Source organism: Cololabis saira, chromosome 22 (genome assembly GCF_033807715.1).
Source record: "Cololabis saira isolate AMF1-May2022 chromosome 22, fColSai1.1, whole genome shotgun sequence".
Classification (NCBI taxonomy): domain Eukaryota; kingdom Metazoa; phylum Chordata; class Actinopteri; order Beloniformes; family Belonidae; genus Cololabis; species Cololabis saira.
Window position 1 is genome coordinate 12,016,530 of NC_084608.1, and position 15,807 is coordinate 12,032,336.

Sequence of the window (15,807 nt, forward strand, 5' to 3'; positions counted from 1 at the left end):
CCAGCGACGGTCCAGAGACATCAGGCAGCAGACAGAGGAAGATGACATCATGGAGTCTAGTGGGTTCCTGCACATGGCATGTTGTTGCTGAATTACACGCTCGGCTCTGCGTATAAGGAGAAAGAAGAAGAAAAATGTCTTCGCCGGCCACTGAACAGGAGAGAAATAGGTTAATACATGTCACATAGTCTATATTCATCAATAAACAACGCCTTTTGGGAGTAAAACAGGTTCATGACTTACCGTTAAATAGCCTTGAACCACAGCTGATTGGCTGTTGAACAACAACCCTGACACAACAACTACTTGACCAGCTGCTGGTATTTTTTCACTCCCTTGTTTTCAGCATGTTCTTTGACTCAGAACCAACAATTCCCATGAATGTCAAAGCCTGATGTTGCTGCAATACCTTATTCACAAACAGGCACTGATTTACATCCCAGATTCCCTAATGGTAATTTACTTTGGCACGCAGCATGCGTATGGACAGCAATAGTCTATTTTGTGGTATCTTTCAGCGGGATGGGACGGCAGGAGGCTATATTTGTGCTGCAGCTTTCCCACGCTGTCTCCGTGGCCGTAAACGGGCCTTTCTTTGTGGATTTGAACATGCACAGTACGAGTTCTCCTAAAAGAGAAAGTCAGGAGTCCAATTCATGGTCATAGAGCTACATTATACGACTGCGATACGTTAAACCCTGATGTTAGCACTTTATTTTGGCTTTTTAAATGTCTACTCAGCTTCAGTAAAAGAGGTAACATCAGTCTGGAAACTTAAACCCCGTTTTTATGGTTTGGGTTTGTTTCTGATTTTTAAACAGCAACGTCAAGAATTATTATAACATATACTATTTACTGCACGATTGTGCTTCTACTCATGAATTACTAACATTTCTTGCTTCCCAAAACAAGCAAGTACAGATGAAAAGATGCTGGCAGAAGCCGGCCATGTTTCCGTGTTGTCAGTCCTTGTTAGCTGGTGATGGGTTGTCTCCAGGTCGGGCAGCGCCGGTCACCAGAGGGGAGGGAGGGCATCCACGCGGGGCCAGGCTGGCGCTGGCCCGTTACTTCAACATCTGCCTGTTTGTGCTCGCCGGGATCTCTGATGACATGCCAACCCGGCATGCTTTGCTCTGATGCCAAATTTACACACGTCCATGCAGAGAGGTAGAGCAGGCAGGGGAGGCACAGAGAGGGGACAGGTCACCGCTAGAAACATGGAAAAATGTTGCAGCGTCTGTAAGGGAATGCAGCCCTCAGATGCAGCCAAGCAGTTCAAAAACTCTGCAGAGGAAACCTATTTTTCTCACAGATACTTTGTTTTTCTTCCCATTGATGCATGAGGTGGAGGCATAATCCCTCTTTTTAGGATAAAAATGGGTCGTGTGAACTTTTAAACATTACGTTTAAAGGAGTATAGTGTAGAAGTGTAATGGAAGTATCAAAATGTTTCTATTTAATTTTTCAAGAAGACCTCTGTAGTGAGTCTTGCTGGGAAGTGCCCCGCATATCTGCCCAAATATGACATTGGGCTCGCAAAAAAACATCAATATCAGCATTTAGACTCAAATAATCACTCCTTGCAATTTATAGTATGTTTTTTGTTTTGTTTTCGTCTTTGCTTCTTGTCTAGATACCTCTGTTACTTGTCCAATATATCCATTCTTTTTGAATGTTTGAACCCAAATTATTAGTTTTGTTTTGTATAAAACCTCCTGAGTCGAGGTTCATAAAAGGGTAGGCATAATAAGCCTTGGCTTCAGCCTATACCTTTTCGGTGCCACTTAAAATATTGGACCTTTTTCTATGTTGTATTATGTTGTATCCAAATGGACCAAAATAAAAAACTCAAAATCAAAATCAAAATCAATAAATAAACAGCTGCAGTTCTTTGTTTTGCACTAAGGTTGATGGTGGTGAGATGGGCACTAACATTCTAACATAACGCCGTTTTTAAAAAAAAGGTTACAACTCGTACAAATGTAAATAGTGCAGAAGGTGGGATTTAGAAATAAATTAACTCATTTTGATTTTGATGCGTCCAAATCTTTACAAAAAGGTTGGTCCTGAAACATTGTTCCCAGCCGAGTTGAATCAAATATTCTTTTAACAGCATTTGTTGAGCTGAACAACTGCTATAGTTTTGGAGGTAAAAAGTTTTCCTTTTTCTCTTTGACTCCGGAGTCATGTTGTTGTAACGCACCCAGAATGTAGATTCACATTATTCTGCGGACACAAGAAACATCGCCTTAGTTATAACAAGTTGTTACATAATATATGTAATTTTTATGCGCCATGACGTCATACATTGCTGCTTTTGAAGTTGGAAGTTGAAGGATGAACATATCCAGGCTTTTCCTTACGTTAACTTGCTTAAATAACCAAAACCAGTAACATGTATAAATGATATTTATAAGAGGATGAGAGCAACGCAGCTGCTGCAACCAAAAAACGGAGACTGGTGATGTGTGATGAATTACAGCTGATCATTATCACCGTCAATCCGTTAGAGCAAGTACATTTTATTAAATGATTAGAGGTGAAGTCCACTGAGAAATGTAAGAAAAGTTCACTTTATTCTGTCAGATACAGTTGCAGTCATCTTAAAAAGTAGTAATAATAAAGAAATCAAACCCGTCAGTAGAGCTTTTGCAAATGCTTAAGTTTATTTTCTTTCATCCAGACTCTAAAATGCTGAATAAAAAAAGGTTACAGTTTATCACAGATTTTGTTCAGTTTATTACAATAAAATCAAATGGATGTACATACTATTATGAACATAAAGTTAACATTTAATGAAATCTGGCAACTCTGACACAGCAGAGACTCACATGAACAAGAAAATCCTTCATCGTTTACCGATTTATTATTAATTAAAAAACATTATCATCTGTTTCAGACCTTTTAAAGTCAACAGCTTTAGATTAATCAACTCTGCTTTGGGCAACACAATCATCCTCTTCTGGACCTTTTTTTGAAGATTTTTTTTCAGTCAAATAATTTATTCTGAGATGAAACACCAGTGTCTTTTCTATTTATTTTCTTTTTTTGTCATTTTCTAAGAGTCCTGACTGTTAGCGCCGCTGCCTTGAACCCGGTAGGATTTGATCCGCTCCAGGAAGACACAGCGACACTGACCCTCAGAACTGGACGTTCCCCCTGCAGTCCAGCGCCGCTGCTTCGCTGCGCAGGCCTCGACTGAGAGATGGTTTCTAGGGGAAAGAGTTTTGTTGTACAACACTTGACCTGAACTTTTAACACACTTGCTCAGACAAGCTTTCAAACATTTAATGATCTCTCTTTCAGTGTTTGGACTATCCTGGTGCCAAACTTCAGGTTCCTGTCAACATGATGTTAATTTATCAACATAAACCTCCAGGCAGGCGTCCATTAAAAATCTTGAATTGTTGAAAACTTCACAGCCAAGGAACAATCACGAGATTGTTTGGTTAAAAATGACATAGTGCAGTCTTCTTTCATGGTGTGCATGTTCCATGCGCTTACGAAAGAAAAGGGTGAGTTTGATGGCCTGTGAAAACGCCACATTTTAGTCAGTTTCATATTCATGATTGGGGAAATGCACCTTTTTTTTGTTGAAAATCTTTTGTAGGAACGGCACCTGTGAGTGCTGTGCTTTTTCCTGCCGAGGGCCGTACACGTGAGGCAGAGTTAATGGTCTAGTTCTGCATGCGAAGCACAGATGTTCATACCTGCAACAAAGTGTTCATATAGTCAGAGAATGGGTCCATTCACCCCCTCCCACCCGGACGCCCGCTGATCAGATGAGCGAATACTGGGCCAAGTCCTTCTTCTTCTTCTCATTGAAGCGGGCGCTGAGTTCTCCCACAGCCTTGGCGTGCTCCTCATCCACCTCTTCCTTTAATCTCTGCTGCTCCTTCAGAAACTCGGCCCAGTCCTCTTTCAACTTCTCCATGTTCGCCTGCAGCTGGGTTCCCTGAAAGGACAAGAACAAGTCGGTGAATTGTTGATCAAACGGGGACGGCAAAACACCACGAAAGCTTTGAGTGGAATGGGGCTGTCTCCATTAGCACCAGCTCTGTCACTACCTTTCTTGGGTTAATTTTCTATTTGATTTGAATTTTTATTTTCTTTTACCTGTTGGGCGTCTAGCTCCCTCTGCTGGACTCTCTCTGCCATGTGGTTAGCGGCCTCCACTGAGGGTCAGACGCACAACAATCCCATTAAACAAGGAATTAGGAAACAAAGCATACTGCAATACCCATCTGCTACAGTATTTAAAAACAAAATACAGAGTCATTATTAGTGAATCTAAAAATATAGTGCAACTTTACAATTCAGAGACTTCCTTCTTCACAGGGCTGGCCAAAGTAAAAAAAAAAATGGGAGACTCAAGTTTTTTTTTTCTGTTATTAATTATTGTGAAATCTGATTAAAGAAATGAACCAGCAGACTTTAATCATGGTTAATAATGAAAGTAAGAGCATTTCTGCACATAACGTGAAGAGAACTCAAGATACTGGAACTAAACACTTCAATTTCCTGCGGAGACCTGACTCTGGAGCGCTGGAGAACGGTTATGTTTTAATGCCCCAGATTTACGTCGTACCCTCAAGGATGCCGGATCAGACGATGAACCCATCGTGACCGGGCCGGTCCTCCAAGCCTGTGACGGCAGTATTATGATTTGACGTTGCTTCATTTGGTCAAATTCAAGTTTAGGAACATTACATGTCCAAAACAATGAAGTCAGTTGACCACCTGAATAAACTGCATGTGCAAGTTTTTCCATCGATAGATTTTTTTTCTATTGATGGGAGCTTCAATCATTTCCACAGATGGATTGATCACCCCAGAGTCCAGATCTTAACCCCCCACCTTTGGGATGTGCTGGAGGAGAGTTGGAACCGCAAACTCATCAATCATTCTGGCCAGGTAGCACATGTTGTTTTTAATTCTACTTCTACAAGCGTAGAGCTATTAAAGAAAGGATGGTGTGAATGTAGTGGAGGTGACTTACACCGTTTAAAGACGTCAGACAGCTGCTGGTTCACGTCCTCCACATTCAGGGGCCGCATTTGTTCATCTGCCTCTTGCACCATTTTATTGATGTTCTCCAGCAGCCGGTTCTCCCTGTAGCCCCGTTTCTCCTGAACAACAACACACCATCAATATGTACGGGAAACCAGTCAATAACAACTCAGGACAACTTTGTTAAACTGCAAATAATAGAAAATTTAATTTGTCAAGCGACATGATGTCTGTTTTGTTTATATGTACTTGCAATGTAGTGGGGTACAGTACACTAACTTTTTCATCAGTCAGAAAACATTACACTAATTGTGTGGTCTTGTATTGTTGTGATTATATCTAGACTCCTGATGTCCCACTTTAACTTTTGAGATAGAAAAAGACAATGATGATTAGCTGCAGGTAAATATTAGTTATGAATTCCATTTGAGCTACATTAAACATAATTAATTGCTTTCCAAATCAACAACCTGCCAAGATGACACTATATATATATTTTTTTTTCAGAATCCAACTGATTAACAGGAATCTTAGCTGGCAATTGGTCCAGTAATGAACACAAAACCTCCCCTGGGCAACAGTTTGTTTAGTTTAAAGCGAGTTTCTGCTGTTCTGTTTTTATAAAATGTATTTAACCAAAAACAACAAACATAAATGTGTGTCTAACATGTAACAATGTTATCACTTCAGTGGATCTCTACTACAGAGAGAACTTTTCAACCTGAGGCTTCACCTGAGGTGAGATGCTGCAAGAAAAGAGCAAGCTGCCCAGAAAGACTGGAGTATATTAGAAAGTGGAGCTCATTGTTATCCAAACGAGTCCATAAAACTTACAATTGTGGCGATAAAATGACAAAAAAAATAAATTAAAAGTTCTATTCTCCTTGTATGGCCTGACATGCCCTGGAACTGTGATAGCTTTGCTGTCAGCTGATGTAATCGGTTCTGCAGGAACCTGTTTTGACTGGGATAAATAATACCAGATGGATTAAAGTATAACATTTTTACTGAACAATATTTTCCTGGAGAAAAACTCTTTTCCAACCATGAGGAGACCAACTCCAGATAGTTCAAGAGTATCACAAGTACACAGGAGCACATGTGAAGATACAAACACTTTTCTTTCCCCCAATCATTTTGTAGTTGCTGAACTATTGGACAAATCTCTCTCTTTTTTTATTTCTAATAATTTACACCCAAGTTATGGAAAAATACAGGTCCTATGTTGGAAAAGAAAAAGAAAGAAAGACAGGAACTGCCTTGTGGGTCATGTCAGGTCTGACCAGGGAATCAAAATGCACATTCATCCCCATTTAAAGATAAAACCCATCCGGGCCAAACATCTGTCCACAGAGGTGACACAGAGCTTGAATCTGGGAGTTTGATGCCCTCAAATTTACCAACACATCAAGTAAATCAATCTTTAAGAAGCTTTTATTGTCATGAAACTGATTTTCATTGTGATCCTTTAAAACTGTGTGAAATACCTCAAACTCTCTGACAAAGAATCGGACTTCTGCATTGATGACAGGCCTGTGGTCCAGCAGCCGAGACTGGATGTCGCCCACATCTACAGCAACAACAAAACAATAAATAATACATAACAAGAAACGTGATCAATAATAGACAAGACGGCAATAACATTAAAAGTCGAAGGACAAGTTGATTTGATTTTTGTTTTATCGTGTCAGCCAACGAGAACATTTGTTTATCGTTGTATTTCACTCACCTTTCACTATTTTGTCCATCATTAGACTAGTAGTTACTCTTGTCCCTGCTGGGCAAATTAGCTCACAAAGATGATGGTTCTGCAGCTGGACGTCAAACTAATTCACGGTGAAGCTTTAGAAACAATCAACATGGCTTATTAATGAAATCATATATGTCCGTGATACGTATCAGATAGAAAGTAATAAAAACGGAGAGAATCTGTCAGCGTCGAGTAAATGGGAATCAGCTGACTGAAGTAAATATTTACTATTACTTCCGGGTTCAGGTCCTCGGACTGAACCAAGTGGCTGACAGAGAGGGGGGGGTCCGGGTAGGTTTATCCTTTTCTGTTTAAACCAGAAACACTCTATATAGACTCTATATTACTAATTTAATTCATTAAATTCATTATTTTATTTACATTTTGTCAAATTCAACCAGCCAAATGAAAAGAAAGAGTGAGAAAGAAAAATACGCAACCAACCACACACACACATTATAAGGGAAGCTTGAGACAGGCTGAAGGAGACATTACATTCTTGTATAACTTTGGAGGCCTATACATTTTTACTTCTTATTAGCTTTCGAGATTTACGAGTTTATTTCAATTATACATAGGGGGGAGGACAGTTGCTGCTCAAATATCTTTGCTAATGAATAAAGTAGTTTGCATGTAAGATATCTAGGAGCTCAAGAGTCTTTTTTTCTCAAGTTTCTATAATAAAATATTTTGTCTTTACAACATACTGAAAATTGAGAGTCAACATTTTAGGTGAGATGAAGTGAATTATGTCTGCTGACATTTAAAAAGCAAATGTAACGATGTTTCATCCATTGCCATGGAATAATGAGCGTTTGTTTGTATTTCTCTGTATTTGGAGATCACAGAGTTGATAGGATACATTTGTGGGGAATTTAAACCTCGTCCTCTTTTGTCGTGTTGCAGATTGAATAAGATGAAGTCTCAGTGAGGAGCAGTGCATCTGCTGTGGATGTTCACATGTCTGTTTTGCCTGGCTGAGGACAGCAGATGTCAGCCTTGGTCTGTGACTGAATAAAGCATCAACGACCCTTTTTACATTCATTTCCTCTCATAACTTCACTGTTCAAAAGTCCACTTTCTTTTTATTTCACGTATCTCTTGTGAATCCTGGTATTTTTATTTTTGCAAAGCATCATCCTCATTTTCAAGGAGACATTAAATGTTATGTAATGCTTTATGAAAGGATTTTAGAATTATTAAATGTAATATTTAAAACAGCCACATTAAAGATATTCACTTTACTTTTTGGTGCTTTTTATTTGTGTTATCCCTTTTTTTCTAAACATAAAATATATCAACAAACATTTGATAATTAAAAAAAATATACATACCGGTATATAAAAAAAACACATACAAAACCCCCCCCAAAAAAACAGCCAGACGATCTTTTAAAGACCCCAAAGTCACCTTAAAACAACAACAAAAACAACAAGAAAACAATCAAGAAAACAAAAAACAAAAAAAACCTTCTTAGATTTTTTACCAAATATTTCCCAAATGTAAGCCAAGACCTCTCTGCTTTATTTCGTTTTTTCCATTTGAATCTAATATATCCATTTAGTTTAATAATATGGCTTTTGTTCAGTTTATAGAATAACTATGTAGTGACTTTGTAATATGACTTTGTTATAGTTTGGTTTTTCTTTTGTATGTATTTATGATCCCACATATAAAACATGAGGAGATCAAGCAGAAAAAAATAAAGGTTTTCTCTTCCCCTTTTTTATTTGAAAGATGCATAATGAATCACATTTGAGGTCAGGAACATTACTGTAATAAATATCTAAAAAATAGAGAAATGATAGTTTATTTGAAAAAGTCTCGGCACTATTTTCCACCACAAGGTGGCACTAAATCCCTCCCGATGTTTGAAATCTGGCAGAAGAGTGCTGTCCTGATTTATCAGGGCTTAGCAAATGCATTAATTACACTTTATGAAATGCTAATATATTGGCATAAATATACTTATAAACACATGACCAGTGGCAAGAGCGAATAATGAATTCAGTCAAAGTGAGAAGAGGCAACGTTCGGGGCAAACGTTGCATTTTAGTTGTCAAAAGTTTGCTTGTGAACCACAAATTCATGTGAACTGTCATGCTCAGTTAAGAAAACAAATGCACAACTTAAGTATCCCTCCCCCTGCCAATGTCCACATTTGTTTAGTTAAACACTTATTACATGCACCATTAGTTTTGATTGGAGCCTATTAAAGAGATTAAATGATTGATCAACAGTGGAGGGAGAAAAGCGAGTCCTTCGCTGCCGCCTCAGGTTTTGGGAGAAGCATGAGGACCGGTGACAGGCCGGCAGAGGCCTTCCTGACAGGAATGTGCATTCTGTTGTTTTGTTTATTCATGACTCTGCAGGGGGAAATTAAAAACATTAAGATCAACCCTGAGAAGAGATGAGAGACTATAGTTGGATGCAGATTTGATTATCATACCTATAACCACAGAAAAAACAATGTTAAAATTATCTTCTAATAATTATCTAAATGTGTATATATAATGTGTTCATAAATTAACAAATACATGCATTATGGATGGTAAAGTAAGAGGATTTAGATCTGAATGGGCTTCAAGATATTAATAGAGCCTGTCAGATATAATGCAGTTTAATGTAGGTGTATTTTATATGCATCTTTGAATGCATTCATGTGAATAAAACTATGTAAAATACATTTAAAAAGCCTAACACACCGTCCAGTTTTTAAAATGGAGAAGTAAAACTTAATCAGCCATATTTTAAAAAGACAGAAACTGTAAAACCTCTCCAAAGTGGAGATTTCTGCAGCGTTACAGGACTTGGCGCGCCAGGCCAACATCAACATAACGAGGAAATATCTGTCCCACTGCATCACCACGTGCAAGCCCTGTGATGTTGGGCTGCGTCTGCATGCGGGGCTCCCTGCACGACAGCAGATCGTGTTTCGCTGCATTTGGGTCTCGCAGGTCTATTAAGTGAATTCAGTTTTTTTATTTGACACCCCTGAACGCTGCACAAAGTCTGTCTGGGACAGTCTCCAAAACTAGAAGAAGAAGACAAAGAAGAAAAACAGCAGTGTTCAAAGTTACAGCCTTACAAAAGTTAAAATAAATGTCAGGATTGATTTCAACGTGATATATTGCTGCCCCCATTTTAGTTCTGCTCATTTTTTAAAGTTTTTTACAACATATATTACTTCTACTGGACTTACTTGATATACTGCATCAGTAAAATTCATTGTAAATCACTTTATTTCAGTATAATTTTTCTTTGGAAATAAGATTTATTAGATTCAAACACTAATTAATCATATATAATTCACTCATTTAATATAATCTCATCAAGGAGCTTTTTTTTAATGTAGTATAAAAATATAAAAACTATACAGTTGTGAAGAAACCTTAGTACATATCTTAAAATTATGTTTATGGATTGCTATAAATTATCTTGAACATTGGACTGAATATTCCTAATATGGTCTCATTGGGACTAGTGCTGAGGCGTGTTTTGCATATTACGACTATGCATATTTTTCCTTCTTATTTCTTCTTCAGTATTTTTTCTCTTTTCTTATTATTTTCTTCACTTCCACATACGCTGTGTTCAACATAAATATGACCAAAGCAGCATTGTTTTGGCCCCCTGTGAGTTCATGCTCTCCAGCATCTGGATGATCTCCTGCAGCACTTCCACGGTGCTCCAGCGCTGCAGCAGGACGTCTGTGAGTGCGCTTTTACCCAACATGCCCACTGGCCCTGCGAGCTCGGCCCGGTGACGCTCTCGTCTCTGATTCTCCCTCCTCCTCGGCCTGACCACGCTGCCCCTGCAACGACGGTGCTCGCATTACCCACCGGGGATAATTATTCTGCATTTAGCTGCTCTCCGTTCTCTCTCCCTCTCATGCTTGCTCTCTCTCTCCCTCTCTCTCTCCGTCTCTCTCTCAGCTTGGCTGGGTCCTGACACTGAGGTCCGGGCGGAGGGCCGCGGGGTTGTTGCTTTGTGTTCACAACATGCTGAGCGCCACTGACTGCGCCGTGGCTCTGAACAGGTGGGGGTCGGGCATTGGGAGGGAGAAAAGTGGAAGGAAGTTGGGGGGTGTTACTCACTAGATGCCAAGGCCTCTGGGCTGAAGTGAGGAGAAGGGAGGAGGAAGGCTGCTAGGAGAGGACCTGCTGCCCAGCAGCCCACCTACATGCTTTTGCTCCCTATACTGTGTTCCTCATCTCGTATAATGTCTCTCTCTCAGACCTCGGACAGGAAGCTGGTAACTCATCTGGGCACCACCGCTGCCCGTCCCTCTGCCTGCAGGATGGAGGATGCTTCATATCCATCCTCCATGGGGGGGAGCAGGTGGGAGGGTGACAGCGGAACATAGAAAGAGAGGTACAATAAAAAAAATAAAGACTGCAGGAGGGTAAACTCCAGAGTAAACACAGTTCAGCCCCTCGCTGGATGCAGAGGGAGTGGTGACTCAGCGGCGCTGACCCGTCGTCACACGGCCTGACGGGAAGACGCAGTGGCAGTATGTGGCTTACAGCCTGAAAACCAACATATGCACTCAACTTCCTGCACATTTGAAGGATGGAAACAGTTTATTTGTTTGTTTTTTGTAGCGAACTAGAACAAAACCTTGTCAGATCCTTTCAGATGGAGACTGACACGTGCATTCAGGGAGGGACCGGAAAAGTCTCGGTGAACGGCAGGAGACCAGGGTGTCGCCTGCAGTCAGCATTCGCAAGAGGGGGGGGGGGGGCTTCCGCTGCCATTTTGGGCCCCATCCCAGGGAATCATGGGAACTGTGTTGTCATTTTTCTCCCATGAGGGACTGTCCCTTGTCCTCTTCTGGCCCCGCACTGAGACGGACTGCCGCTGTATCCAAAAGGCGGTCGACTGAGGGCAACAGGCTGGATCAGGCTGCAGACCTGTTGAAGCAAAGTGCCCACAATAAAAGCAACAGATGTGGAGCGGCTGCAGCGCTAGACGACGCGTTCCCTCTGCTTCACGCTGGCAGAAATACTGTTTTGTGCTACAAACAGATCCTGCACACAACGTGCAACTTTTGCAGAGACTCTGAGGTTCAGGGGAAGAATCGTGCCACTTGACGGGTTTTGAAGTTTTCCCCCCTTGAGTTTGTGTGTGCACGTGTGAGCGTGCTGTGTGATATTGGACGTGGGACAGAGCAGAGGAGAAAGGCAAGTGGTAGGAGGAAAAAAAAAAAAAAAGGAAAAAATTTGAAAAAAAAAGGGGGTCTGCCCTGGGGTCGCACTCACATGCACGCAAACTCAAACACACAAACACACACTTCTCAGGCTGCTGTGGCATGTTTGGAGCAGTGCCTCGTCAGATTAGGGCCATGCCGGCTGTGTTTGATGGCCAACCTGGACAGACAAGGCCTGCCAGGCACAAACTGCTCAGGCACATGATGTCAGGGCGGACATACGCACACACACATGCACGCACACAAAAATTATCCCGCGCCAGACCAAAGAGACAGATGACACCCAGCATGAAGCTAAAGCCAAATCTGTAAGCATCCGCTGCGATCCAGCTGGCTAGCCCTAGGGTACCTGTCTCCGCGAAGTGGAATCAGCGTCACCCCCGTGAGCTGTCAAATTAGCTCACAGGGCTGGAAATGCTGAAGAGATTTGGCCCCTCGTCGTAGAAAAGCAAAAAAAAAAAAAAAAAACGAGGGGGGGAAGGGAGGGTGGTATTAAAACATATTAATAATTCATTCTCCTGTCGGGGAAAAATGGTTAAACTTCCAACATCACAGATCAGAAAGGTAGACCTAGTAGCGTTTACCTGTGGAGGCGGGAATGTGAGCAGCAGCGGCTGCACAGACACACGACGCTGCAGCAGCAACCACACATGCAGGCAAATACATGCTGATACTAGCAGATGCACGCGCTCAAACAGGGCCGGAAAAAAGCACGTCAACACACGCACACACACACACACGTACACACACACACACACACGCATAAATGTGCAGTCATTCACACATGCACACTCAAGCAATCTCACATACACAGCGCCAGGGGCGAGTTTTCAATTACTGCCAGTGCTAAGCAGTCACCTGGGAGAGATGTAGCATGTTGAAGTGGAAAGGCATTTGCACCAAGACTTTTTTTTTTTTTCCTCTTCTTTTTCATCACTTCTTGTCCCATTTGTTAGACAGCTGTGAAAGTTGAAAGTCAGGCACATGATCAAAGATGACATTAAAGAAAACAGTAAATGTTTCCTCGGTGAAAGCTTAACATCACGGGGGAATGATCAAGAGACACCCGAGTTGGCACAAGTGAGCGAGCTATTAAAGTGTTCGAGACGAAGTTTTCACTTTAGTGCAAAATTAGGGTTTTAGTGCGGCTGTGAAAAAGTTGTAAAACAATTTACTTTATTTCTAAACAGTGCAGCAGCATGAAGGCGGACCTACATGGTGTTTACAACACTATATTGATATATGAGGTCACAGAACGATACAGGTCTGTTTCTCCAATATTAATCCCCTTCTTGGTTACATGATAGTGGTTTTATTACAAATATGATCTGCTATGTTATAAACTTAAAGAGAAACTGGCATGAAAAGGTTTTAATCCCTTTATGCACTCCACGTCCTCTAAATAAAACAGCACAAAGACTCTCACTCTCAGCGACTGTCTGTAAACAAATAAGTGAAAGACAACTGCTAAGTTTGAGCCGGGGTGAAATCCCTGTGGGCCCAAAGTGTCCCGGCACGCCGACGCGTTAATGGTCCCAGCAGGTCGTCTGTGTGTGTGAGGTGACAGGGACAATAGTGACGAGGTAGGGGCTGCCAATAACAGCCCAGACCCCCGGTGTGTGTGACAACATGTTACGGAGAGCCAATCCTGCCTTGAAACAGCACTGTGTGTGTGTGTGTGTGTGTGTGTGTGTGTTAGGGTGTAAGATGGAACCTGACAAGAGTTTAGCGCCGATGACCACCGCAGTGAGAGATGGCAGAAGCCCACCTTCAGGGAGATACTGTCACTCTTCACTGTCTGCGTGTGGCGGCGAACTTCTCCAGGCTTGCAGAGTCTTTTCGGTGTAACGTCAGGCTTTTTTCGTAAAAAAAAAAAACGTTTCACAATTTTGTTGTCTTGAGTTTGATATTAACGGTCAGCAATATAGTGGACGTCAGTGTCAGTAACTATTTACACTGTGTGTGTGTGTGTGGTTTGAGATACAACCACTGCAGGACTTCCTGGTTACTAGGACACAGTTCAAGTGAGTCTTTTAAAACAGCCCACAATCAAACCTTTAACCTAGAACCCTACTCATGTCTCTCTCAGGATCGTTAAATGGTAAAATAAGAAAGTTATGTAACCGCTGTGAAGCTGGAAAAGTCATTTGAAAAAGCAACTTGACTGAATCATAAAATGTTGTAGTCATAGTAAAAAACAAAAGACAAATACAACAGTATTAAAGCAAAAAGGTTAAACTAGAAAATAACCCCCTACAATTGAACTCCATCTGAAAATATTCTCTAAATCCCTGAAGGGGAGTTGGTGGTTGCAGTAGTGATGATTTCCGTCTCTTCAGAGATCCGAGAGTCGTTGGGTTGTTGCTGTGAGCAGGAATGCGAACGGTGTAACAGCTATTACAGCTACAACCGGCACTGCCCTAAATACCACTAAACATGACAATGCAGAGCTCTTCCAGGCGTCAGTGTGCTGCAGTTTATTTCTATTATTATTATTATTATTATTATTATTATTATTATTATTATTATTATTATTATTATTATTATTATTATTATTATTACTATTATCATTAATAATAGTAATAATAATAATATATTTGGTCATATTTTTATTAATGTGACATATATACAATACACCAAAAACAAGGAGCAATAAATTGTTTGCAACAAATAAAGGAGGAGAAATTCAAATATAAAAAACAAATAAAGAGGATGAATAAATAAACACAATACAATACAAAATAGTAAAGCTGTATGTGTGTGTGTGTGTGTTTGTGTGTGTGTGTGTGTGTGTTTGCGCATCTGCTCATTTTTTCATACAGATAAATAAATACTTTAAAAATTATTATTATTATTGTTAATAATAAATTATAATATTTATAATACTACTAATAATAATAATTATTATTATGGGGGGATACGCAGCAGCCAGTCAACAGGTGAAAGGATCTTTTTCTTAAAATAAAAATCAGCAACAATAGGTTCAACAGCATCCAACTTTACTTTATATATTCTGCACCGGACACTCTGATTTAGTTAGAAAGGGAAGATGTGGTAAAATGGTACTGTACATCACAAGTATTCCCTCTTGACGTTTTCATAAAATACCTCCAGACTGCTCCTGCAGGAAATGTGATCTCACGACTGGAAATACTTGTTAAAGCATAAAGAACGGAAGAACATAATGCAAAACGTATGTTGTGGACATCGCATTTCGCCGCTTGACCTGCACTCAGGATGATACTCAGATACTGCAGTAACTCTTATAACAAGCACATACATGCTGATATGAATAAAAGCCTTGATAAACACAGTGTTGTCAGGGGAACGGAGCACGGTGCAGAGGTCAGCAGAAACGCTGCTCGGCACACAAACTTGCTACACGGGAACTCCCAGAGAACTAACTACACATGTCGTATTCAGACGTGAGCTCCTTCTGATACCTTTCTGGATTTCGTACGCAGAGCCGGCTGAGCCGAGGGCATCCATCTGAAGTTCACTTTAATTAGAAGGAGCAGCAACAACAGCAAGAACAAACTACGGCACGCAGCTGCGGCTCAAACTAATCATCCTAAACTGAACACTAAACCCTCCAACCTGACGTGAACAGACATGGATCATGATTCTAACAAGACTGTGTCCATGCTTTGTTCTCCGTGGGGGGCACCTTGATAGATATTTATATTTACATATTAATTAAAGAAAATGTTAAAAATTGTGCAGAAATTTAAGGTGATTCAGAAACATCTCTTCTCTTCTCTTCTCTTCTCTTCTCTTCTCTTCTCTTCTCTTCTCTTCTCTTCTCTTCTCTTCTCTTCTCTTCTCTTCTCTTCTCTTC

The 15,807-nt window shown here is 40.6% G+C and overlaps 1 protein-coding gene across 1 annotated transcript; it reads right to left on the reverse strand.

Moving 5' to 3' along the window:
• Positions 1 to 2,581: 2,581 nt before the first annotated feature.
• bloc1s5 (biogenesis of lysosomal organelles complex-1, subunit 5, muted) lies at positions 2,582 to 6,895 on the reverse strand. Its single transcript, XM_061713191.1, has 5 exons — positions 6,740 to 6,895; positions 6,498 to 6,580; positions 5,000 to 5,129; positions 4,117 to 4,175; positions 2,582 to 3,955 (listed from the first exon to the last, which is right to left on the reverse strand). Exons 1-5 carry the CDS (start codon positions 6,759 to 6,761, stop codon positions 3,779 to 3,781), a joined length of 471 nt encoding a protein of 156 aa, XP_061569175.1. The 5' UTR covers positions 6,762 to 6,895; the 3' UTR covers positions 2,582 to 3,778.
• Positions 6,896 to 15,807: the final 8,912 nt, after the last annotated feature.